Here is a 27417-nt window from a genome sequence, read left to right on the forward strand (position 1 = left end):
TGCAATTTACACTATTTTCAATTTAAAATAATTCAACACACCTTCTATTAGCTCAAGTTGGAAATAGTTTGTTTGATAAATTCACATGCTCTCTATATTCATTTCAAACTTGCCACAAAAACTATTCTTGATGGTGTGTGATTCAGCTAATTCAGTCGATCCAAATTTAAAAGAAGAAATTAATCTCCTTGATCAACCATCCATCAAAACAATATATTAACCTAAATTTCAGAATGTATCCTCTTAATTATTTCTCCATCTATCATTAGATTTGAGATAACAAGTAATGAATACCGATTATTATTATAAAAGTTGTGATGCAATTTCATCCATTGTTGATGAAAGTTCCTAACCTACATTACTTAATATTTTCATTTATTATTATAAATTTTATCTCTCCATCTGCCTCAACTCCTAAGATTAATCAAAATTATCATTAAGATAATCTAAATTTTATTATAATACAGTTTTAACATTGCAAATGTGAAAACTTCGTTTTTCATCTGGAAAAGTATTAAATTTTTACATGTAGTCTACATCTCATCGGCTAACAATATATCTAATCAAATCCATCTTGTTTTCTGATAGAGAAAAAAAACAAAGGTTTGGTAGATGTGTTTCTTCTTCTTTCTTTTGGTCAATATCACGTGGAAAACTTTTAAATATAATTAAATGGTTAATACTATTTTAAAATATAACAAAACCAACTAAATATTTACACCAAAATATTCTAATACATAAATATAATCCTCTACCTTTAATCTATCATCGTGTATTGTAATATTTTTCTATATTTAATAGTTTGGATACAGATAAATACATTCATATATCTTTTAAAAGTCGTGAGAACCAACTACTACCTAAGATAAATCGAAAATCTAAGATTTAATAATTGATTTTCTCATTTGCTTCCATATCTAGACTTACATATATATACTTTAATATTCTATGACATATGACATATGTGTTTTTGTATATATATTTCATATTTTAATATTTCAAAAACACATATATTATATGGGGAGTTTTTGCAAAAATAGCACCAAAAAAAAAAAATCATAATAATAAAGTTTACGTCACTACATTTTTTAAATTGTAAAAAAGACAAAATTAAAAGTGGATCACTATTTTATAGTTCTCTCAAAGCCGTGTGATATAATTGATTATTTGTCATATTTGTCATATTTACAATATAAAAAGAAGAGGTGCTATGAGCGGTTTTTTTCTAAATATTTTTGTCATCTATAATACAATTTCTCTTTTATATATATATATTTATTTATTTTGAAATAATAATAATAATAATAATAAAAAGAAAAAAAAGAAAAGAAACCCATCCAGCTTGGCCTCATTATTAAAAGCCAATCAGAAAGTTGAAGTATCTCACCAACCAAAAGTTTAGCCAAGAAGGATAATAAGGGCTTTTTCTTAATTTATTGGTTCTAATTTCTTTGACATATTTTTCTCTTATCCTTGAATACTACTTTCAATGGCTGAAGAGGCTCCAGACTCCTCTTTCATTCCCACTGTAATTAGGAGAAGCACCTTCCCTCCAGGCTTTGTTTTTGGTTCTGCATCATCTGCTTATCAAGTACCATAAAAAATACACTTCCTTCTTTTCACTTTTATTCCTTGATTTTCTAAATGTACTAATAATATTAACATGTGTATACGTATACATATATATATTGTATTTTAATAGTATGAAGGTGCTGCTTTTGAGTATGGGAGAACACCAAGTATTTGGGATACATATACTCATCAACACCCTGGTTCTTGATCTTTCTTCCTCTCTCTCTAGCTTTTTCAATACGAGAAATAAGATTAAATAAATGAGGAAGTAAGTTATGTTTGTTTTTGTGGAACTCCAGAGAGGATTGATGATGGCAGCAATGCAGATGTAACTGTTGATCAATACCATCGATATCGGGTTTGTGAGTTTTATATAGTTGCAGTACATAAGATTAAAAAATTATGGCAAACCACAATTTTTTTTAATGTTAATTAACTACTTGATTTATCCATAGAAAATATACATTATTATATTGATTACTTATTGTTGGTGTACAATACAGGAAGATGTTGACATTATCAAGAAAATAGGTTTTGATGCGTACCGATTCTCAATTTCGTGGTCGAGAGTCTTGCCAAGTAAGGATTTAAGCATCATTTAGCATATGTAAAAAAGTTAGCTTCAGTTTGTGTATATTTAATTTTTTTTTTAAAGAATTTGGATTTATGAAGAAAACATTGGTTGGATTGGCAGCTGAACACTTTTATGATAATAAAGAAAGCATTAATTAAGGGCAACAACTTTGGTATTAGCTATCTAATCTAAACAAAATGCATGTAAGTTTCTAACTAAAGCATACATCGTTGATCACTAATTTTAAAATTTTCATATTTGTTATTAGTTTCTTCTCAATTTTTTTTAACTTTTGTTACTATGCTATTTTGTAGGTGTGTGTAGAGATATATATATATATACATGTGTTGGTATTGGCAAATTTCATTTTAGAAAAACAAATGTAACAATTAACATTTAAGTTTTTAAACTAGTGATAGAATGTAAATAACCTAAGTTAGAGATAGGAGGAGTGATTATATAAATTTGATTTTAAAAAAAAGTTATCTAAACATAAACTTCATTACTTGATTTTATAATTATAAAACTAAAATTTTTAAAACTCACTTGTATAGGTTTAGTTAACTTCTATACGTTTAGATAAGGTTGAGTTGAAGTTCGTTAGATTTTGCATATATATATATATAAAATTGAAGATGACTTATGTATTAATTTATTTTTTGTCAACATCTTGAAAATACATAGCGGGAAAACTTTCTGGTGGTGTAAATCAAGAAGGAATTGACTACTACAATAGACTTATCAACGATCTTATTTCAAAAGGTTGGTGTATTATTATATATCTTAAATACTTCATTGACTCATTAAAAAGCTTTGGTCTAATTAATTATTCTAACTAAATGATTTGGGTTAATTAACTTCATAATTTTAATCAATATTTGAAATTGTAATTAATTTGTAGGCATCGAACCATATGTAACAATATTCCATTGGGATGTTCCTCAAGCTTTAGAAGATGAATATCTAGGCTTCTTGTCCGAACAAATTATGTGAGTATACCCTTTCTTTTTTCTTTTTAAATAAATAATGGACATATGTTATAGTATTAAGGGATATTTTTTTAAATAGCAAAATAAATTAAAATATTTATAAGCTATAACAAAATTTTAAATTTCATCAATAATAGTCTTCTATCACTATAGTATATCGATGACTCTCGGTGATAGAATTTGCTATAACTTAGAAGTATTTTATAAAATTTTCGATTAGAAGTATTTTATAAAATTTTCTATTTTTAAAAATTCTTCTAGTTTTAGTTAGTAACCTTGTGTAACAAATTAAAATATTTCCGCTAGTATTATTAAAAAAAGAAACCATTCTTCCTCTTGTTTCCTCCTTGTTTCTCTTTCTCCTTTTAATTAAGTCAATAATATGTAAAGTGAGATGGTTGGCTTTTAAACATCTTTGATGATAAGTTTTTAGTTGAGGAGATACATATTCATATTGGAATAATAATGATAATAATCAATTGTTGGTGCAGAAAAACTTTTTTAGTTATTAGTTATTGATTAATTAACAAATTAAGCTTAAATAGCTATATTTGTATCCTAACCATTATTATATTTAAATAGAAGTTTAACAAGGGTGGTCAATTATAATAAAGTTTAGGTCTTATTTAACCTAATAATAATGTGAGATTTGTTTCCCAACTACTTTTGTTTTGAACCCAAACTTTCTTCTCTGTCAAATATATATGTTCAAAGTAAAAATCCTAAAGCTTTATTTCTTCTATTTCTATTTAAAAGTTTTGGCTAAATCATTACACGAGAGTCTATCGAAAAGTTAAAATAGAAGAAAGAAATTGTAAAGTTATATTATATATTTTGAAATAGAAACATATACTTCTAAGGAAAGGAAATAACGTGAATATTATTGACTTCAGAGATGACTATCAAGACTTTGCTGAGCTTTGCTTCAAAGAGTTTGGAGATAGAGTGAAACATTGGATCACTTTTAACGAACAATTTATCTTTGCCTCATATGGCTATGCAACTGGACTATTTGCACCCGGCAGAGGCTCTTCTTCCAAACACTTTGATTATCTTTGTGGAGATTTTGAGCATAAACCACATGTTGGTCTTGTCTCCCGCAGAGGGTTTTTCTGGAAACTGTTAGATTGTGAACTCGAGGGAAATCCAGGAACTGAACCATATATTGTTGGTCACAACCAAATTCTCGCACATGCTGTTACGGTTAAACTTTACAAGTCTAAATATGTAATATTTCTCCCATATTACTTAAATTTGATTTTGGTTAATTTCAATTAGTTAAAAGCTCAAAATTTTATAATTTACTGGTTGAAGTAAATTATAACTTTTACATATCTTTCAACCTACTTTCGCATACGGTATTTATAGGAATATCAAAATGGTGAAATTGGAGTGACATTGAATACGGATTGGTATGTCCCAAATTCAAATCATGAGGATGACAAAAGAGCTGCATCTCGAGCTCTTGATTTTTCACTTGGTTGGTAAGTAAAATAATTAATATATAACTTTTTTACATAGCACATTAATCGTTTCAAATAATAAAACTTTTAAAAGCATTTATAAACATAGTAAAAGTTTACTCTCTATCAATGATAGACTCAGATAGATACGTAAAGAGATATTGAATTACCTTATTTTGTTCAAACTATTTATGCTATATATTATATAGGTTTTTGCGTCCATTGGTGTATGGAGATTATCCAGCAAGCATGAGAGAACTTGTGAAGGAGAGATTGCCAAAGTTCACAGATGATGAAGTTAGTTTGGTGAAAGGGTCTTATGATTTTCTTGGAATCAATTACTACACAGCTAACTATGCAAAAAATAATCCTAATGTTGATCCCAACAAACCAAGCCAAGTCACTGATTCCCATGCCGATGTTTCAAGTAATTCATCAACTATATATTTTAATTTTACATCAAAACGATCTTATAATTTTATATATCTTTTACTTTTACATTTATTTTAAATTTTCCCATACACATTTAAATTTCTGTTTTTGACTATATATGCCCATTTGTGTGTTTCTGAATTGTAGCTGATCGAGATGGAGTTTCAATTGGTCCAAAGGTAATCCACTGTTTGAATTACATTACTTTGTTTAAATATTTAACTTTATGCAATTTTCTTTTTTTTACTAAATGGTTTGTTTATTTTGTAGGTTCGTAAAGATTCTTGGCTTGCAGTTTATCCAGAAGGGCTAAAAGATCTTATGATACATATAAAGCATCATTACAAAGATCCAATCATCTACATCACAGAAAACGGTACTGCAATTAATTTTACTATATACATATATAGATACCACATGCTCTATGTTTATAATAATCCTATTGATTAAAGTATTTTCTAAATACAGGATATCTTGACTATGATAGTTCCGATGTCGAAAAATTACTCAAGGATGAGGGTAGAGTTAAATACTACCAACAACATCTCATTAAACTTCATGAATCAATGGAGTGAGTAAATAAATAAATTATCACAATTTATTTTGCAAAAGATCGTAATAGACTATTAAACTCTCTGTCAAGATAGACACAAACCATAATTATGATAAACTATGATACTTTGCTATTATGCTATTGTCGTTGAGTAATAATATAATTTGGAATATGTTATATTAATTGCAGGGCTGGAGTGAAGGTAAAAGGATATTTTGCATGGACATTGTTGGATGATTTTGAATGGTCAAGAGGGTATACTATGCGATTTGGAATAACATACATCGATTTCAAAAGCAAAACTTTGAAACGAATCCCAAAACTCTCATCAAAGTGGTTCACCCATTTCCTACGCAGTTGAAGATGATTCACAACCCCTTCAAAGCCTATCTGCTAAGTCCCCCTTAAAAGCTATTTCCTAAATGCCATTATAGTAACTAAAGGCATTAATGTTGTTTTGTTTTTGATATTGCAATCTTGTTATTTTTAATGTTTTGGGTCAATAAAATAAATTAGATCGATTTTGTTGTTTAGATTGAAAATATATACGCTGCTTTAATTTACCTTTCACTTCTTTTTTTCTTTTTATTATTGTTATTATTAGACTAGTTGTATAAATGATATATTTAAACCAAAAATAATAAAATATACAACCCATGGATAAAATAATTCCATATACAACACAAAAATTAGTAAAAGACTAAAAACCTCCACGTCTGTTGCGTTATGATAAAAATAAGTGAAACAATCAACAATAGTTATTTAGATGAACCCACAGTTAATAGTAGAGGATACAACAATCAGAACAATAAGTAGAGAGTGTAGGGACACAAGACATTGTTAACCAAGTTCGATGATACAATATTTACGTCTAGGGAGTCATTGATCTGACATAAGAGATTTTATTTCTTTGATATATAAATCATAATCAAACTATTATGATTATGAGTACAGAGTCTCATACTGAACTTCTTCACTCAGTACTATTAGTGATACAATATTATTGCAAGTAACACTATCATTAATCTACTACAAAGATAGATTTGGCTAACCAAAATCTTCCTCGGAATCATGTTTCTCATCAAACAATAGATTAAGGTAGTAATCTACAGGATCTCCCCCTGTATAACGTCGTTCATCAAGGCGTATACGGAAGTTCTTTAAATCATCGTACTATAGAAGCTTGAACTTTGAATACTATAATATTAGCAAATTGATATCAAATACAAGTACCAACAACAAATCACACCATTGAGGGAACTTACACGTGCTTCGGGTTCTGTGAATGACTGACCGTTCAATGGAGAAAATGTTTCTCACTTTCTATCTTCTTACACAGCAACAACGTCTCTCTCAATATTGCAGAATGAATCGCATAACGTATAAAATTCGTACACGCGAATAATAACCCAAAGGCAAATCATCAATATTTAAGGAAAATATATTTTTTAAAAAAGGACTCAAATAAAATCTTTGTCCCAACAAAATATTCTTAAAAAATTTACTTAAACGAACGCCTTTTGACACGTTAACCAAGAAGAAGATAATACTGAACAAATAAAATATCTACGGGCCCACACAACTTCTAACAAACTCGCCCTTGGGACTGACTTTCTTGATTTGTTCTTTCCCCAACAACTGTTCTCCCATGACAGTAGTTCTTTCACTGCTTGATTCTCCAACTTCCCATGCTGCTTTTTCTCCATCTCCTTCATTTCCATTCTTTCTTCCAAGGCCCGAGTCTCTTGAATAGTTTTTTCGCGGGCCCTTGTTTTCAACCCTGAGATTCAACAGCAAGAGAGAAAGTCCTTTTTAGTGGAAGATACTCTTTTCCATCCTCATTAACCTTCTGTCGCACCTCATCGTTCTTCTTATTACATATTCTTTTATTCATGTCCATCTTTTCACCTTATTTTGCCTCTTTCCTTACATATTATTTTACTCCCGTATTTCCTATCTCGGCCTTCTCCATCCTCTCACGCTTTCCTTATTCTTGTAGCCATATTTCTCTAGGCATTGAGAATGAGGAGTACTGATTATTAGTAGTATGATGACCTGAAGAGGGATTTTGTAAGGAGAACATTTCTTGGTGAAGACGATGGCAATACAATGAAGAACATTGAAGAAGAACTTTTTTGAATGGTAGAGCTTTGACGATTATATAATGAGTGGATTCGTGACTTCTGTTGGGCTAAATGTTTTGACTCAGAGTTTTGAAGTGTTTAAATAGATCTTCTTAACTAGGATTAAGAGAGTGGTTACCAAACGGTTAATGTCTTGTCAAATTAATTGTGATGTGAAGTGTTGGTGATATATAATTAAATTTGCCTTCAACCACCAGCTTAAGCTTTTGGATGAATTGGTGGTTTAATATGGTATCAGAGCAGGAGCCCCTCCATTGTCGTTTCCTCCCCAATTAAAATCAATTTCCACTTGTTGGGCCTTTCAGATATTTCAAGCCCACAAGTGAGGGGGAGTGTTGGTGATATATAATTAAATTTTGCCTTTAACCACCAGCTTAAGCTTTTGGATGAATTGGTGGTTTAATATGAAGAACTTGAGTGACTGCTCTTGGCTCGAGGTACGACATGTTCATTACGTCTTGGAAGTTTAAAATTGAGGGATTTGATTTGATGCTTCGTACCTCTAAAGATTTCACCGTTTTCCCATGTAATCTAGCTTCCTACTTTGTGCACGAATGAAAGTCTACCTAAGTTTGCGCGGTGTGACCTAATCCTTATGAGAGATTAAAGGATATACAAAAAGTGACAACAAAAAAGTACAAAAATGGCTTTACAAAAAAAATTAAAAGAATTGTTCGCAGCGGTATAAGAGTATTAGAAATCATGCATGCTGAACTAAGGGTATAAAAATAAAATAAAAAAATAAATGGAAATATTATACGTTACAGGTGTGTTTATATGTTTTTATCCTTGGCGAGGAGGAACCATAGTTTCATCGCATCTGCTCCGCATAACTTCCTAACTCTTTGCTACTAAACTACATTGATCATTTGCACCATGACTCTCAATGTCCTGATTGATCATTGCAATATAAGTCTCTGCTCCCAATGATTCCTCGCAATGTTGAAATGATCTTTCTTGGTCCTTGCCGCTCAGTTAATTGAAATTGTGCTCTTCCTTAGCTCCATGTTGGGACACTTCTATTGATGACTTTATGGAGGTTCTCATTTTCAATTGTAACCAACTGCATCCATTGGAATTTCTCTAGGTCATCATCAGAAAGATACATTAATTTTGGGGTTGGTTCAAGCAATCACAAATTACTTCGGTACCTTGAGCCTTCTCGCGCAATTTTTGACTAATTGTGTGATTCACCAAAATCAAATGCTTTGCCCAAATCAATTCCCCGATAACGACGTCTAAAACTTGATTTGTTCAATTTAGTTCTTGGACTTAATAGTTTTAATTGGTTTTGTTATACATATTATATAAAGATAATAAAGTTGATGGGGGGACTCAAGCCCTCCCTGGGCCTATACTAAATCTGCCGATGGCGATGGGCCATATGGTATGATCATAGCATGTGAGATGCTCACATTGTAACTCTTCATTGCGTGATTATATTCCTGAGTCTTCGTCGGATACAAGTTTCCTACTGTTTGCTTAAGTGCAAGCAAAACAGTAGGTTTACTTGGGTGATTTAGGGTCAAACACAAAGAATTGTTTTTAGATGTTAGTTCTCGATTCCACTCTTTCGTTTAAGCACGTTGGAAGAATTAAAGAATAAAAAATGTAAGAATTTAGTTAAAGATAAAATCATTTGTCTAACCTGCATTAGGAAAAAGAAGGCAGGAATGCACGTGTGGTATCATATGAATAAGTAGAGAGATAATCTTGACGCGATCTAACTTGCTAAGACACACTTGTGATTAAGACATGCTTCTCTCAAATACATATATGTCACACATAATTGCTTTTCAGAGATCTATGTGACCAAATATGACAAGTGAGTTACATATGGAAGAAATACCTTATGCATCTTATAATATTTCGTGATTAAGGACGGTTACTTCTCAGTGACCATTATCCACAGTTGTTCTTCTTTCAGGATCCCAAGGCTAGAAATACTATCGCAAAGAGGTAAAACTCCTCTTCATGCATGCTAATTAAGTTCTAGTTACTTTCCCTCTCGGGCAGTTAGTGACTTATGGTATCCAAGCATTCACAAAAGCACAATTAACACGTTAAAATTTACAAGCGACTCTTCTTATCGTGAACTATCACTTACTTAAACGATTGATAACACGTAGACTTGTAGAAGAGAAGAGATAATGAATTGAACGATTATATTTATGTAAAAATATGAAAGAATGTGAATATGAGTTTATAAAGAATATGTAATATGAGACATAAACTATAAACGAAACCAATAAAAATGGGAAGAAAAGCAAGTGGATAGCTAATACAAGTTAGGAAATCAATTACACGTCATTTAATAAAAGGTCCCCACGTACGTTATTTAATATTTTATTTATTTATTATTATTATTATAAATATTATCTCTCCATCTCTCTCAACTCATAAGATTAATCAATGTTATCGTTAACATAACCTAAATTTTATAACTTAAAAAATGTACGAAAACTCGTTTTTTATGTGGGAAAGTATTAAATTTTTACCTGCACTCAACATCTCATCGGCTAACAATATATTTAATCAAATCCAACCTGTTTTCTCAAAGAGAAAAAAACAAATTAAGATTTGGCAGGGTTTTTTATTCTTTCTTATGTTCAATGTCATGTGGGGAAATCTATTAAATATTATTAAATGCTCAGTTATTAAATGACTATTTTAATATAGGATAAAACCAACTAAATATTTACACCAAAATAGTGATATTTTAAAATATAATAATCTATCTCGATTTTCCACCCAATGTGATATTTTTAATATTTTAAAAAATTTTGCTAATTAAAATAGTTTTTTACTATTAAAAGACTTAGAACAAATTTGACAAAATAAATTTTAACAAGGATAATTATAATATATGGATAATAATTTTTAGAATATTTATTTAGCATGTAGTAATATTTTTAAAAGATTACAAATATAGCTATGTCTACAGGTAATAGAAAGTCATTGTTAAGCTTTTAATAGTGATAGACTCTTACAGATTTGAGTGATATATCAATATTTGTTACCTGATCTATTTTATAGATTTCTATTCGGGATAAATTTTGACAGATTTCGTTATATTTACAATTTTTAAAATATTATTTTATAATTAATTATTTTAAATCTAATTACTATATTTACAACTTTGAACGATTGGATTGGATTGGATTTAAATCTAATTACTATATTATTTTATAACCTACACATACTTAAGAGTTTGAGAACCAACCAAAAACATGTAAGAATTAAATTGAATTTCTGTGTCGCATCCATCTCTAATAATCCCGTGACACATGGCATACATGTGAGTATATATATATATATATATATATTTCATATTTTAATATTTCATAAAACACATGACATATATACATATTTATATATATCTATATATATATATGTTAAAATAACAATTGTAAAAAGAAGCCCATCCAGTAGCTTGCAGCTTGGCCTCAGTATAAAAAGGCAATCAGATAGTTGAAGTATCGAAATAAAATCTAATAATTAATTTTTTCGTTGCTTCCATCCCGAAACTTACATACTTTAATATTCGCCCATGACACATGACATATATGTGTATTTATATATATCATATTTTACATATATGTGTATTTATACATATCTTATTTTAATATTTCAAAACACATGTATGTTAAAATAATAATTAAAAAAAGAAACCCATCCAGTAGCTTGCAGCTTGGCCTTGCTATAAAAAGCCAATCAGAAAGTTGAAGTATCTCACCAATCGAACTAAAGCCAAGAAGGATAATAAGGGTTTTTTCTTAACTTCTTGGTTCTAATTTCTTTCACGTATTTTTCCCTTATCCTTGTATACTATTTACAATGGCTGAAGAGGCTCCAGACTCCTCTTTCATTCCCACTGTAATTAGGAGAAGCACCTTCCCTCCAGGCTTTGTTTTTGGTTCTGCATCATCTGCTTATCAAGTACCGTAAAAATACACTTCCTTCTTTTCACTCCTATTCTTTGATTTTCTAAATGTACTAATAATATTAACACATATATATATATATATGTACGTACGTACGTATATGTGTATACATATATATTGTAACAGTATGAAGGTGCTGCTTTTGAGTATGGGAGAACACCAAGTATTTGGGATACATTTACTCATCTACACCCTGGTTCTTCATCTTTCTTCCTCTCTCTCTAGCTCTTTCAATACGAAAAAATAAGAATACATAAATGAGGAAGTAAGTTATGTTTGTTTTTGTGGAACTCCAGATAGGATTGATGATGGCAGTAATGCAGATGTAACTGTTGATCAATACCATCGATACCCGGTTTGTGAGATTTATATTGTAGTTGCAGTACATAAAATTAAAAAATTGGCAGACCACAATTTTTAAAATTATCTTTATAACTACTCGAACTATTCATCCAAAATGTGCATTATAAATTATATTTGATTAATTATTTTTCGTATACACAATACAGGAAGATGTTGACATAATCAAGAAAATAGGTTTCGATGCATACCGATTCTCGATTTCTTGGTCGAGAGTGTTGCCAAGTAAGGACTTAAGTATCACTTAACATATGTAAAAAAGTTACCTTCAGATTTCTTGGCAACTTTGGTATTTTCTTTAAAAATAACCCTAATGCTCACTTTTACCACATTGCCCGGCCTAATGGCCCACACATTTTTTTAATGTCTTTTTTAATCTTAAATTAGTTAATTTCATTTTTTTCATACTTAATTTTGGGATGAATTTAATTTAGATTAAAAGTATATTGAGTTAGACTGGCCATTAGAATAAAATTTATTAAAGTGTTATTTTTTTTTTTTGGTAGTTTGTCAAATAACTTGGCATTTATGTTTTTTATGTCAAATTTATATATATCTTAAAAGATAATAATAAATAACACATCTTCATCAAATTTGTATCTTAATTTTTTAATAATGGTGTATTGTGAAATTTTGTCGTATATTCATGTTTGTGTTCTATATCTTATAAAATTTGAGAATTATAATACTGTTTATCTAATCTAAACAAAATGCATCAATTAAAGCATACATCATTGATCAATCATTTTAGAAATTTCATATTTCTTATTAGTTTCTTCTCCATTTTGTCACTATGCTATTTTGCAGGTGCGTAGATATAGATATATATATATATAAATATGTTTTGACAAATTCTATAAACAAAAATAGTTTTTTTAAAAACTATTACTTTTTAAGTTTTTAAATCACGGATAAAACGTAATTAATAAAAAAGGAAAAAACTTGAGGGTAGAAGTAATAACTATAGACTTGGTTTAAATAGTCTATAAAAAATAATGATTACTAAACGAGAAACTTAGTAACTTTATTATATTGTTATAAAACTAAACATTTTAAACCTCATCTATATTAAGAGTTTAGTTAACTTTTTAGTACCTTCAGATAATCTTAATTTGTAGTACTTTATATTTATATTTTGCATGTATATAAATTTAATTTAGAATGACTTATGTATTAATTTATGTTTTGTTAATGTTTTGAAAATACGTAGCGGGAAAGCTTTCTGGTGGTGTGAATCAACAAGGAATTGATTACTACAATAGACTCATCAATGATCTCATTTCAAAAGGTTGTTGTATTATTATACATCTTAAATACTTCATTTGGTCTAATTAATTATTCTAATCCAATGATTTGGGTTAATTAACTTCATAATTTTAATCAATAATTGGAATTGTAATTAATTTGTAGGCATCGAACCATATGTAACAATTTTTCATTGGGATGTTCCTCAAGCTTTAGAAGATGAATATTTGGGCTTCTTGTCCGAACAAATAATGTGAGTATACCCTTTCTTTTTTCTTTTTTAAATCAACAATGATGGACATATATTTATAGTATTAATATTACTATTTTTATATATATAACAAAATACTTCCCCTACTATTATTAAAAACAAAAATCATTCCTCTTTTTCTTTGTTTCTCTCTCCTTTTAATTAAGTTAATAATATGTAAAATGAGATGTTTGACTTTTAAACATCCTTGATGATAAGTCCTTAGTTGATATACATATTCATTTTGGTATATAATAATCATAATGATTAATTAAAGATTAATGTATAAATTAAGCTTAAATAGCTATATATTTGTATCCTAATTAACTATTACTATATTTAAATAGATGTTTAATAAGGGTGGTCAGTATATAATAAAGTTTTTAGTTTGATTTAACCTAATAATAATATCATATTTGTTTCCAAACCATTTTTGTTTGAACCCAACTTTCTCCTCTGTCAAATATGTTCAAAGTAAATATATCCCAAAGCTTTGCTTTCTTCTTTTTCTGTTTTAAAAGTTTTGGCTAAATCATTAGACCAGAGTCTATCGAAAAGTTACTGAAATAGAACAAAGAAATTGTAAAAATACATATTATAGATCCTAAAATAGAAACGTGTGGTTCAAGGAAAGGAAATAACATGAATATTATTATTGATTTCAGAGATGATTATCGAGACTTTGCTGAGCTTTGCTTCAAAGAGTTTGGAGATAGAGTGAAACATTGGATCACTTTTAACGAGCAATATATCTTTGCCTCATATGGCTATGCAACTGGGCTATTTGCACCCGGCAGAGGGGCTTCTTCGAAACATTTAGATTATCTTTGTGGAGATTCTGAGCATAAACCACATGTTGGTCTTGTGCCACGAAGAGGATTTTTTTGGAAACAGTTAGACTGTGAACTCGAGGGAAATCCTGGAACTGAACCATATATTGTTGGTCACAACCAAATTCTCGCACATGCTGCTACGGTTAAACTTTACAAGTCTAAATATGTACTATTTCTCCCTCGTATTTACCTAAATTTGGTTTTGGTCAATTCAATTAATTAAGAGCTCAAAATTTTATAATTTATTAAAAATTTTACATATTTTTTGACCATTTTCTCATATGATTTTTGTAGGAGTATCAAAATGGTGAAATTGGTGTGACATTGAATACGGATTGGTATGTCCCAAATTCAAATCATGAGGATGACAAAAGAGCTGCATCTCGAGCTCTTGATTTTTCACTTGGTTGGTAAGTAAAATAATTAATATATAACTTTTTTACATAGCATATTAATAGTTTTAAATAATAAAACTGTTAAAAGCATTTATAAACATAGTAAAAGTTTAAGACTCAAATAGATACGTATAGAGAGATTGAATTACCTTATTTTGTTCAAACTATTTATGCTATATATTATATAGGTTTTTGCATCCGTTGGTGTATGGAGACTATCCAGACAGCATGAGAGAACTTGTGAAGGAGAGATTGCCAAAATTCACAGATGATGAAGTTAGTTTGGTGAAAGGGTCTTACGATTTTCTTGGAATCAATTACTACACAGCGAACTATGCAAAAAATAATCCTAATGTTGATCCTAACAAACCAAGCGAAGTGACTGATCCCCATGCCGATGTTTCAAGTAATGCATTATACTTTAATTAGGAATAGTTGTAAATTTAGCAATTAGATTCAAAATAATTAAGTATATAACAACATTTTAAAAAAATTGCAAATATAGCAAAATTTGTCAAATTCTATTAATGATATAGGTATAGTCACAAATAGACTATGTTGTAAATATTGACCTATCACTGATATATCATACGAATCTATCAGCAATACGAGTCTATCAGCGATAGTTTTGCTATATTTAATTTTTTTTAAAAAAATATTGTTATATCCTTAATTATTATTTCTAAAATGACCATCAATTATTATTAATTTTTTAATTAATTACGTTAGATTTATCTATATTTTATTTTTACATTTATTTTTCTCATACACATTTAAATTTCTCTCTCTATTTTGACTTTACCCATTTCTGTTTCTGAATTGTAGCCGATCGAGATGGGGTTTCAATTGGTCCAAAGGTAATCAATGTTGTTTGAATTATATTAATTTTTTTAATTAAATTCATGCAATATTATTTTTTATCATATTAATGATTTGTTAATTTTGTAGGTGAGTAAAGATTCTTGGCTTGCAGTTTATCCCCAAGGACTGAGAGATCTTATGGTACATATAAAGCATCATTACGAAGATCCACCTATCTACATTACAGAAAACGGTACTACAACTAATTTTACTATACACATATGTAGATTCACATGCTTGATGTTTAATTATAATAATCTTAGTTATTAATATATTTTTTAAAATACAGGATATCTTGACTATGATAGTCCCGACGTTGCGAAATTACTCATGGATGAGGGTAGAGTTAAATACCACCAACAACATCTCATTAAACTTTATGAATCAATGGAGTAAGTAACAAAATAAAATATCACAATTTATTTTTTAAAAGATCATAGCAGACTATTATATATGTCAGGATATATAGATATAGACACAAACCGTAGTGATGATAAACTATGATACTTTACTATATTCGTTGATATTTTAGTTCATTTAAAAAATGACACAAACTATATTTGCTTAACTAATGATATATTTTGGAATGTATTATATATTGTAGGGCTGGAGTAAATGTAAAAGGATATTTTGCATGGACATTGTTGGACGATTTTGAATGGTCAAGAGGATATACTATGCGATTTGGAATAACCTACATTGATTTCAAAGACAAAACCTTGGAACGAATCCCAAAACTCTCGTCAAAGTGGTTCACTCATTTCTTAAGCAGTTGAAAAGATGATTCACAACCACATCAAAGCTATTTGCCAAGGCATTATAATAAAGCTATTTGCCAAGGCATTATAATAAAGCTATTTCGTAAGGCATTATATTGTAATGGGTAGTTTTTTGTTTTTGATATTGCAATCCTTGTTATTTCAATGTTTTGGGTCAATAAAATAAATTACCTAGAGCTACTGTGTTGTTTGGATTGAGAATATATAATCTACTTTAATTTACTCTTTCACCTTTTTTTCTTCTTCTTATTATTATGATTGTTAGACTAGTTGTATAAATGACATTCAAACAAAAAAAAACATAAAAATATACAACATAAAAATTGGTAAAAGACTAAAAACTTTCACGTGTATTGTGTTATATTTTAAAATTATTTTTCTGGTTGCGTTATTTTTCGTTGTCGTCATCATCGTCAATTTCTTCTTTCTCTAACGATTTTAGTTGATGGAGAATAGTTGAATTTTAGATAGATTTTGTAAGAAAAAAAAACATAGGTACTATAAATAATGACTAAACTTTATGAAATTTTTAACATGGATCATTAATTCGTGTATGCAAATTTCAAATAAAAACTATTTGTCCATTTGATTGTAACTACCCAATTTTTCAACTTAAGCTAAAGTCACTGTCCAAATAAAATTATGATCTCAAAATCCAAAACTATGCAAATTTTATATACATTTTATTAAAGAAATAGATATAAGACATGACACACTCCCTTCCGGATCACCCTACTCTTGAATAGAGGAAGGCGTGAAGTCAACCGATATCGCTCCCTTTTTTAACAACACCAGCTGATCCTTAACCTTTCACCTTTAACTAAAACGCAGGCGGAAGCTAACACACATAACTTAAACACAACTGAGTGCAACCCTTTTCATTAAACAAACAACTTTATATAAGTTTTACATAGACATCTATGATCAGCCACAATTACATAAAAATAGACTCTAACTTCAACCCTCTTAAATCCAAGTCCGTTACAATTAAAAGACCAACTAAATGTAACTTCTAAACAGCAAGACATGTACAATAATAAGACAAAATCCTTCAGTAGACAGGTGGCAGATTGGTTCTTGGGCGACCAAGGAGATGGATGAGAGTGATGTCTTTACACCTTAAACTATCCTCATCGTAAGGAGCAACATTGGACAGTGGAGGAAGAAAAGTGGATCAGAACTTAATTTTAATTTTGTGGTTTCGCGAGGAAAAGAATGTAATTTGTAAACTATGAACTCTATAGAGTGTTAAATTAATAACGCGAAGAAGTTATGTTATTCTGCTGCTTTATTATTATCCAATCTTATCGCCTAAAGGTTAAAGTGGATTTATATTAGGTAAAAGTCTTCGGTGATGGATTAAAGTCTAAAAGTTGTAAATTTTTCACTGCAATAAAAAAGTCTAAGTTTGAGGAAAAGGCTTCGTGAGGAGGCAAGTTAAGTAAGTTGTTTCGCTTACTAGGTGTTCAATGCGTCATCTTGTGAGGATATGCAATGGGTGTCTAGGCAACACGCTCCCATCTAGAGGAGTGGCATTAGGGGCGGAGCGTGACATACTATAGATTATCACTACTTTTAATTTGCTAAGTTTATTATTGTGCAATTTTAATTTTCTTGAAATATAATGAACCAATTTCAATACTCCTTTTGGTTACATTGAGTCGTAAGAAATTTAATTGAGAAACTCTACCATTCCTTGAGTTCGACATGTGCTACCACCCCTGCAAAGTTAGATAGAGACGGTTAAAATTGTTTAACCTAATTAGATAAACAATTGACCCAACCATTGATATAGAATCGAAAATGTGCTATCTAATCACTCTTAATTTGGAATCGTTAGATGATTTTATGTTTGTATTTGGCTATTTTATAAGTTTCGAGTAATTCGAAGGTAAAATCTAGTGTTCATAATATTTTAGAGATAAAATGAGTGAAAAGAAGTTAGTAGACATCAACGGGGGGTAAAGCATGAAGAAAAGAAGCGAAATTGGCATTTACCTCGCAACACCCGAATGCCCTACGACTACATTAATGCAATTGATATAAATTTGGATTTTGTATCTTTTCTCATCGATTCAAATAGATTATCAATTATTACTCAGAACCAATTGATTGGCTTTTCCAATTGAATTTGGTTAGTCAAGCCATAACCCTTGAATTTAGTAGTATATGAGAAACAGCATAAATGAATACATGGTATATAGAAAATTCCATTTAATTAACTTACTTTTTTAAAGATTGAATTCCTCAAATTTACTTTTATGCAATTTACACAAATTTCAATTCAAAATAATTCAAACCCACCCTCGGTTACCTTAGGTTACATTGGAAACCATGTGTTTGAGAAATTCATGTACTCCCTGTGTACAATCCAAACTTGCCAAAAGAACTAATTATTGATGATGTGTGATTCGGTTAGCTGATTTGATCTAGATGTGAACGAAGAAAGTAATGTGCTTGATCCCATCACAATGATATATTAAACCTAAATTTGAAAACCTATATATATTCTTAATTATTTCTCCATCTGTGATTAGATTTGAGATCAAAAGTAATTAATACCGATTATTATTATAAAAGTTGTGATGCAATTTCATCGATCTTGTAGATGAAAGGTCTCAACTTACATTACTTAATATTTTATTTATTTATTATTATTATTATAAATATTATCTCTCCATATGCCTCAACTAATAACATTAATCAAAATTATCACTAACATAACCTAAATTTTATAACTTAAAAAATGTACAAAAACTCGTTTTTCAGGTGGGAAAGTATTAAATTCTTACCTGCACTCATCAATTCATCAGCTAACAATATATCTAATCAAATCCAACCTGTTTTCTCAAAGAAAAAAAAAAACCAAATTAAGTTTTGGTATAGATGTGTTTTTTCTTTCTTTCACTTCTGGTCAATGTCATGTGAAAACTATTATGGAAGGTTTAGTTGTTAAATGCCTATTTTAAAATTTAACAACACCGGTTAAATATTTACCCTAAAATATGCTAATAAATATGTATAATAGTGTATTGATATTCTGTTGTATTTATAAATATTTTAAACATTTTTTGTTAATTAAAAATAGAATAATTCTCTACTATTAAATTAGAAGGTCATCTTGTCGATCTAATAAAATAAATTTTAAGAATTAGACTACTTTTACAAACATGACAACAAAAAAACCTCGTTGCATGAAATGTAAATATATCCAAACATTTGATACACATATAATACATTTTTGATATATACATTTCATATATTTCTTAAAAGTTTGATAACCAAGATAAATCGAAATAAGATCTAAGAATTAAATTGATTTCCGTTGCTTCCATCCCGAAACTTACATACTTTAATATTCGCCCATGACACATGACATATATGTGTATTTATATATATCATATTTTACATATATGTGTATTTATACATATCATATTTTAATATTTCAAAACACATGTATATTAAAATAATAGTTAAAAAAAGAAACTCATCCAGTAGCTTGCAGCTTGTCCTCGCTATAAAAAGCCAATCAGAAAGTTGAAGTATCTCACCGATCAAAGTAAAGTCAAGAAGGATAATAAGGGCTTTTTTCTTTTAATTTCTTGGTTCTATTTTCTTTGACGTATTTTTTCCTTATCCTTGAATACTACTTTCAATGGCTGAAGAGGCTCCAGACTCCTCTTTCATTCCCACTGTAATTAGGAGAAGCACCTTCCCTCCAGGCTTTGTTTTTGGTTCTGCATCATCTGCTTATCAAGTACCATAAAAATATACTTCCTTCTTTTCACTCCTATTCTTTAGATTTTCTAAATGTACTAATAATATTAACATATATATATATTGTATTGTAACAGTATGAAGGTGCTGCTTTTGAATATGGGAGAACACCAAGTATTTGGGATACATATACTCATCTACACCCTGGTTCTTGATCTTTCTTCCTCTCTGTCTAGCTCTTTCAATACGAATAATAAGAATAAATAAATGATAAAGTAAGTTATATTTGTTTTTCTGGAACTCCAGAGAGGATTGATGATGGCAGTAACGCAGATGTAACAGTTGATCAATACCATCGATACCCGGTTTGTGAGATTTATATATAGTTGCAGTACATAGAATTAAAAAAATTGTGTGGCAGACCACAAATTTTTTAAACCTTAACTACTTGAATTATCCATTGAAAATGTGCATTAATTATTGTTGGTGTACAATACAGGTAGATGTTGAGATTATCAAGAAAATAGGTTTTGATGCATACAGATTCTCAATTTCGTGGTCTAGAGTGTTGCCAAGTAAGGATTTAAGTATCACTTAACATATGTAAAAAAATTACCTTCAGTTTTTGTATATTTAATTTAAAAGATAAAAGAATTTTGATTTATGAAGAAAAACGAAAACCATGACACTTTTATGATAGGAAGAAAACATTAACTAAGGACAACTTTGGTATTTTCTTTAATGCTAACCCTAATGCTGACGTATACCACATTGAGCCTAATGGCCACACAATGCAAAAGTTTAGTTTTTTTAGTATTAAACTACTTAATTTTTAATTTTCATACTTTATTTTGAGATGAATTTAATTTTGATTAAAAGTTATACTGAATTATAACCATTGGAATAAAATTGATGAAAGTTGTATATATATATATTTTTTTGGAACTGTCAAATAGAAATTTATGTTTTTTTATGTCAAATTTATATATATCTTAAAATATAATAATAAATAAACATATCTTCAACAAATTTGTATTTCAGTTTCTTAACGATGGCATATTGCAAAATCTTGTCGTATCAGTATTGTATATCAATATTATGTCTATCTTTTATAAACAAAAACAACCTTTTTTTAAAGTGAACTTTTTAAGTTTTTAAATCAGTAATGGAATGTAAATAACTAAGGAAGAAAGTAGAAATTGGAAATAGTGACTACATACTTGAATTAAAAAAAATGATTACCAAGAGAGAAACTTAGTGACTTTATTACATTATTATAAAACTAAACTTTTTAATGCTCACTTATATAAGTTTAGTTAGCAGATAATCTTAATTTGTAATACATCAGATTTGGCACGTATATAATTTAATTTAAGGATGGTTGATGTATTGTCAACGTTTTGAAAACACATAGTGGGAAAGCTTTCTAGTGGTGTGAATCAAGAAGGAATTAACTACTACAATAGACTCATCAATGATCTCATTTCAAAAGGTTGGTGTATTATTATACATCTTAATACTTCATTTGGTCCAATTAATTATTCTAACCAAATGATTTGGGTTAATTAACTTCATAATTTTGATAAATATTTGGAATTGTAATTAATTTGTAGGCATCCAACCATATGTAACAATTTTTCATTGGGATGTTCCTCAAGCTTTAGAAGATGAATATTTAGGCTTCTTGTCCGAACAAATAATGTGAGTATACCCTTTCTTTTTTCTTTTTTAAATCAATAATAATGGAAACATATGTTATAGTATTAATATTACTGTTTATATATATATATATAACAAAATACTTCCCCTACTATTATTAAAAACAAAATTCATTCCTCTTTTTCTTTGTTTCTCTCTCCTTTTAATTAAGTTAATAATATGTAAAATGAGATGTTTGACTTTTAAACATCCTTGATGATAAGTCCTTAGTTGATATACATATTCATATTGCCATATAATAATCATAATGATTAATTAAAGATTAATGTATAAATTAAGCTTAAATAGCTATATATTTGTATCCTAATTAACTATTACTATATTTAAATAGATGTTTAATAAGGGTGGTCAGTATATAATAAAGTTTTTAGTTTGATTTAACCTAATAATAATATCAGATTTGTTTCCAAACCATTTTTGTTTGAACCCAACTTTCTCCTCTGTCAAATGTGTTCAAAGTAAATATATCCCAAAGCTTTGCTTTCTTCTTTTTCTGTTTTAAAAGTTTTGGCTAAATCATTAGACGAGGGTCTATTGAAAAGTTACTAAAATAGAACAAAGAAATTGTTAAAATACATATTATAGATCCTAAAATAGAATCGTGTGGTTCAAGGAAAGGAAATAACATGAATATTATTATTGATTTCAGAGATGATTATCGAGACTTTGCTGAGCTTTGCTTCAAAGAGTTTGGAGATAGAGTGAAACATTGGATCACTTTTAACGAGCAATATATCTTTGCCTCATATGGCTATGCAACTGGGCTATTTGCACCCGGCAGGGGGGCTTCTTCGAAACATTTAGATTATCTTTGTGGAGATTCTGAGCATAAACCACATGTTGGTCTTGTGCCACGAAGAGGCTTTTTTTGGAAACAGTTAGAATGTGAACTCGAGGGACATCCTGGAACTGAACCATATATCGTTGGTCACAACCAAATTCTCGCACATGCTGCTACGGTTAAACTTTACAAGTCTAAATATGTAATATTTTCCCCTCGTATTTCTTAAATTTTGATTTTGGTTAAAAGCTCAAAATTTATAATTTATTGACATTGAAGTAAACTAAATTTTTCACTATTTTTCAACCATTTTCTTATATGGTATTTGTAGGAATATCAAAATGGTAAAATTGGAGTGACACTTAATACGGATTGGTATGTCCCAAATTCAAATCTTGTGGATGATATAAGAGCTGCATCTCGAGCTCTCGATTTCTCTCTTGGTTGGTAAGTAAAATAACTAATATATAACAAAGCACAGAAAATGTTTCAAATAGATATCTATATCCACGAGTATCTATATTATTTGAATTAATTAACTTATTATGTTGAAACAATTTAAATGTTATTATTTGTAGGTTTTTGCATCCATTGGTGTATGGAGATTATCCAGACAGCATGAGAGAACTTGTGAAGGAGAGATTGCCAAAGTTCACAGATGATGAAGTTAGTTTGGTGAAAGGGTCTTATGATTTTCTTGGAATCAATTACTACACAGCTAACTATGCAAAAAATAATCCTAATGTTGATCCCAACAAACCAAGCCAAGTCACTGATTCCCATGCCGATGTTTCAAGTAATTCATCAACTATATATTTTAATTTTACATCAAAACGATCTTATAATTTTATATATCTTTTACTTTTACATTTATTTTAAATTTTCCCATACACATTTAAATTTCTGTTTTTGACTATATATGCCCATTTGTGTGTTTCTGAATTGTAGCTGATCGAGATGGAGTTTCAATTGGTCCAAAGGTAATCCACTGTTTGAATTACATTACTTTGTTTAAATATTTAACTTTATGCAATTTTCTTTTTTTTACTAAATGGTTTGTTTATTTTGTAGGTTCGTAAAGATTCTTGGCTTGCAGTTTATCCAGAAGGGCTAAAAGATCTTATGATACATATAAAGCATCATTACAAAGATCCAATCATCTACATCACAGAAAACGGTACTGCAATTAATTTTACTATATACATATATAGATACCACATGCTCTATGTTTATAATAATCCTATTGATTAAAGTATTTTCTAAATACAGGATATCTTGACTATGATAGTTCCGATGTCGAAAAATTACTCAAGGATGAGGGTAGAGTTAAATACTACCAACAACATCTCATTAAACTTCATGAATCAATGGAGTGAGTAAATAAATAAATTATCACAATTTATTTTGCAAAAGATCGTAATAGACTATTAAACTCTCTGTCAAGATAGACACAAACCATAATTATGATAAACTATGATACTTTGCTATTATGCTATTGTCGTTGAGTAATAATATAATTTGGAATATGTTATATTAATTGCAGGGCTGGAGTGAAGGTAAAAGGATATTTTGCATGGACATTGTTGGATGATTTTGAATGGTCAAGAGGGTACACTATGCGATTTGGAATAACATACATCGATTTCAAAAGCAAAACTTTGGAACGAATCCCAAAACTCTCATCAAAGTGGTTCAACCATTTCTTAAGCACTTGAAGATGATTCACAACCCCATCAAAACCTATTTGCCAAGCCATTATAATAAAGCTCCTTAAAGCTATTTCCTAAGGCATTATATTGTAGTTTTTTTTTTTTTTTTTTTTTTTTTTTTTTTTTTTTTTTTGATATTGCAATTTTGTTATTTTAATGTTTTGGGTCAATAAAATAAATTACCTACAGCTATTGTGTTGTTTGGATTGAGAATATATAATCTACTTTAATATACCCTTTCACCTTTTCTTTTTTCTTCTCTTTATTATGATTATGATTTTTAGACTTAGTTGTATAAATGACATTTAAAAAAAAAGAACATTAGAATACAACATAAAAATTGGTAAAAGACTAAAAACCTCCACGTCTATTGTCTTACTTTTTAAAATATTTTTTTGGTTGCGTTATTTGTTGTCACCATCATCATCTTCAATTTCTCCTTTCCTTGATGATTTTAATTGATGGAGAATAGTTGACTTTTAGTTAGATTTTGGAAAGAAAAAAAAGTAGTATAAATAATATGACTCAACTTTATGAGATGTTTAACACGAACCATTACGTTCTGTATGCAAATTTCATACAAAAAAAACTATTTGTCCATTTGGCTGTAACTACCGACTTTTCAATTTAAGCTAAGGTCACTATTCAAATAAAATTACGATTTCAAAATCCAAAACTATGCAAATTTTAGATACATTTTATTAAAGAAATAAATATAAGACATGTTACACCCTCTTTCGGATTACCTACTCTCGAATCAAGAGAGGACGTGAAGTCAATCGATATTGCTCCCCTTCTTAATGACACCAGCTGACCCTTAACCTTTCACCTTTAACTAAAATGCAGGCGGAAGTTAACACACATAACTTAAACACAACTAAGTGCAACTCTTTTCATTAAACAAATGACTTTATATAAGTTTTACACAAACATTTAACAGCAACCATAGATACATAGAAATTGACTCTATCTTCAACCCTCTTAAATCCAAGTCTCTTACAATTAAAAGACCAACTAAATGTAACTTCTAAATTAAACAACAAGACATGTGCGATAATAAGAAAAAATCCTTCAATAGACAAGAGGCGGTGAATTAGGCTTTGAGAACATGACCTCTACTTGAAAAGAAAAAAACATTTCGAAGAGTATGAGCTAAACAAGCGCAGTGAGTGATAGGTTTTTAAACAATATTTCGTAGACTATTTAAATAGTAAACATAAATAATAACATGAATACTTTAACTTGATAAACATTTAGGAAACAGTAAATCAAATCCTTGTTTTTCTGATCATAACCTAAGTATCTACTCCTGGGAGGTGGTACAGTGAACTCAATACTAACTCCAAACCCTCAAAGATGGACATCCCTAATCCTTGTTCCTGGGAGATAGATGTCCCTAGCTAACTTCGAGCATGAAGATAAGTGTCCTTACCTCAAATTCCTTGCGCCCTTTAACCTATCCCGAAGGGCTATTTGAGATATCTTGGATTAGATAAAACATGAATAAACTCATATGCTTTGGAAAAAAATGCTTCAAACCTTTAAAGATCCTCTTGCATTTAAGCAAACATTTTTAAACGTAACCATGCCTTGATAAACTCATTTATCGATCCTTGAAAGCCATAAACATTTTTCAGCCATCATGCTTAAATAAATACTTTAATTAAATTACATGCTTAGAAATCATTCATTAATTAGATAGCTCAAACATTTAACTTAAATTGTACTTAAAACAAGCTTAAGAAACATATGATTCAAAATCACTTTCATTTTTCACTTACTGATATAAGCTTTAGGTTATTGGTCTTTACATTTTTTCAATCCCTTCCTCACCTAAAGTAATGGTAAATAAATCCATTTAATATTTGTTGACCATGGAAATACTAAAAAATAACTTAGAAATTTTAAAAACCACCAAAATGACCCAAAAACACCCATTGACATAGGTTGGCACGAAGACATGGACGATAGGGGCTTGCCCATCCTTACCCCGTGCTAACCTTATGCACAAGCATGTCGTGCGCCTCATCTGCAGGGTGCACGTCTAGCATCTCGCAAGTCCTTTTCTTTACTCTTTCATAAGTCCTTCTAAGTTTTGTAATTATAGAACAAATAGGGAAAGGAAAGGTCGATGCAACTCGAAAACATCAACCTTTCACCACCTTCTTCGACATTTTACTAAAGACATTGGAGAAAATCCAACTATAAAATTAAATGTTGGACTTTTTTCGACGCCATTTCATGTACATGTTGATGAAAGATAATAATACTTTATTGTTCTGAAGAATTTTCCGACATCGTCAACTCAGACGTCGAAAAAAGGTGAATATTTTTACTATTATTTGGCCTTTGACGATAATGTTAGTAAATGCATCAGAAAAAAGCCAAACATTCATCGACGTATGGCACAACGCATCGGGGAAAGATATTAATAAAATTTTAATACATAACTATCCCCAATGTGCTCTGTGGGAGCATCGACCTTGCCTCTCTATACCGACGACAAAGACTAGCGCGTCGACTTTGCCTCTCTATACCAACATTGTGAAACCAACGTCAATTTTCCCTTTGTTTGCCGATGTTCGTGACGACGTCGAAAAACCTCCATTTTCTTGTAGTGATATATATATATATATATATATCACTAAGAAAATGTAAAAATGTTGTATTCTACAAAAGGTATTTCCTTAACTCACTAAGTCTTTGATTTAAATTTGAAGTTTTTCCTCCTCAGGTCATCAGGCGTAGAAGCCAAGTAAGGATTGGATGTCCGGCGTAGAAGCCAAGTAAAGGAGGAAAAGATGGATTATTATGTAAACTTGTGTAGCGTAGAAGCTGTGACATGTTCTTTCGTGTTTAATGAGTCAGTAGGTAAGGACTTCACTCCTTAATGCCAAGGGTTATCGATCAATTCAAAAGAGGCGTTAAGGACTACACTTAGGTTGATGAGGCCAAATTTGACGGTTGGAAGAACTGAGTAGGGCAAAGGAAGCCCTAAAGGTTGTTCCTAAAATGGTTGTTGGGCAACCAAGAAGATGGATGACAACGATGTCTTTACACCTCTAACTACCCTTGTCATAAAGAGCAACATTGGACG

General features: G+C 29.6%; 3 protein-coding genes across 3 annotated transcripts; all 3 read left to right on the forward strand.

The window, feature by feature from the left end:
- The first annotated feature begins 1381 nt into the window (after positions 1-1381).
- LOC101211820 (beta-glucosidase 12) lies at positions 1382-6102 on the forward strand. The gene is given in 14 exon segments (XM_031880441.1): positions 1382-1591; positions 1703-1772; positions 1872-1930; positions 2076-2151; positions 2831-2908; positions 3048-3135; positions 4029-4362; positions 4504-4619; positions 4808-5025; positions 5178-5209; positions 5301-5406; positions 5499-5601; positions 5773-5909; positions 5912-6102. Coding segments are annotated over 14 exon segments (1599 nt in total). The 5' UTR covers positions 1382-1489; the 3' UTR covers positions 5992-6102.
- Positions 6103-11476: 5374 nt separating this feature from the next.
- LOC101205705 (cyanogenic beta-glucosidase) lies at positions 11477-16624 on the forward strand. Its single transcript, XM_011661814.2, has 13 exons — positions 11477-11666; positions 11798-11867; positions 11968-12026; positions 12181-12256; positions 13242-13319; positions 13442-13529; positions 14192-14525; positions 14654-14769; positions 14943-15160; positions 15580-15611; positions 15703-15808; positions 15905-16007; positions 16220-16624. Exons 1-13 carry the CDS (start codon positions 11565-11567, stop codon positions 16389-16391), a joined length of 1554 nt encoding a protein of 517 aa, XP_011660116.2. The 5' UTR covers positions 11477-11564; the 3' UTR covers positions 16392-16624.
- Positions 16625-19958: 3334 nt separating this feature from the next.
- Positions 19959-24572, forward strand: LOC105434523 (cyanogenic beta-glucosidase). The gene is given in 14 exon segments (XM_031880440.1): positions 19959-20151; positions 20249-20318; positions 20418-20476; positions 20611-20686; positions 21526-21603; positions 21725-21812; positions 22480-22813; positions 22943-23058; positions 23190-23407; positions 23560-23591; positions 23683-23788; positions 23881-23983; positions 24155-24291; positions 24294-24572. Coding segments are annotated over 14 exon segments (1611 nt in total). The 5' UTR covers positions 19959-20049; the 3' UTR covers positions 24386-24572.
- Positions 24573-27417: the final 2845 nt, after the last annotated feature.

This window comes from Cucumis sativus, chromosome 1 (genome assembly GCF_000004075.3).
Source record: "Cucumis sativus cultivar 9930 chromosome 1, Cucumber_9930_V3, whole genome shotgun sequence".
Classification (NCBI taxonomy): Eukaryota; Viridiplantae; Streptophyta; class Magnoliopsida; order Cucurbitales; family Cucurbitaceae; genus Cucumis; species Cucumis sativus.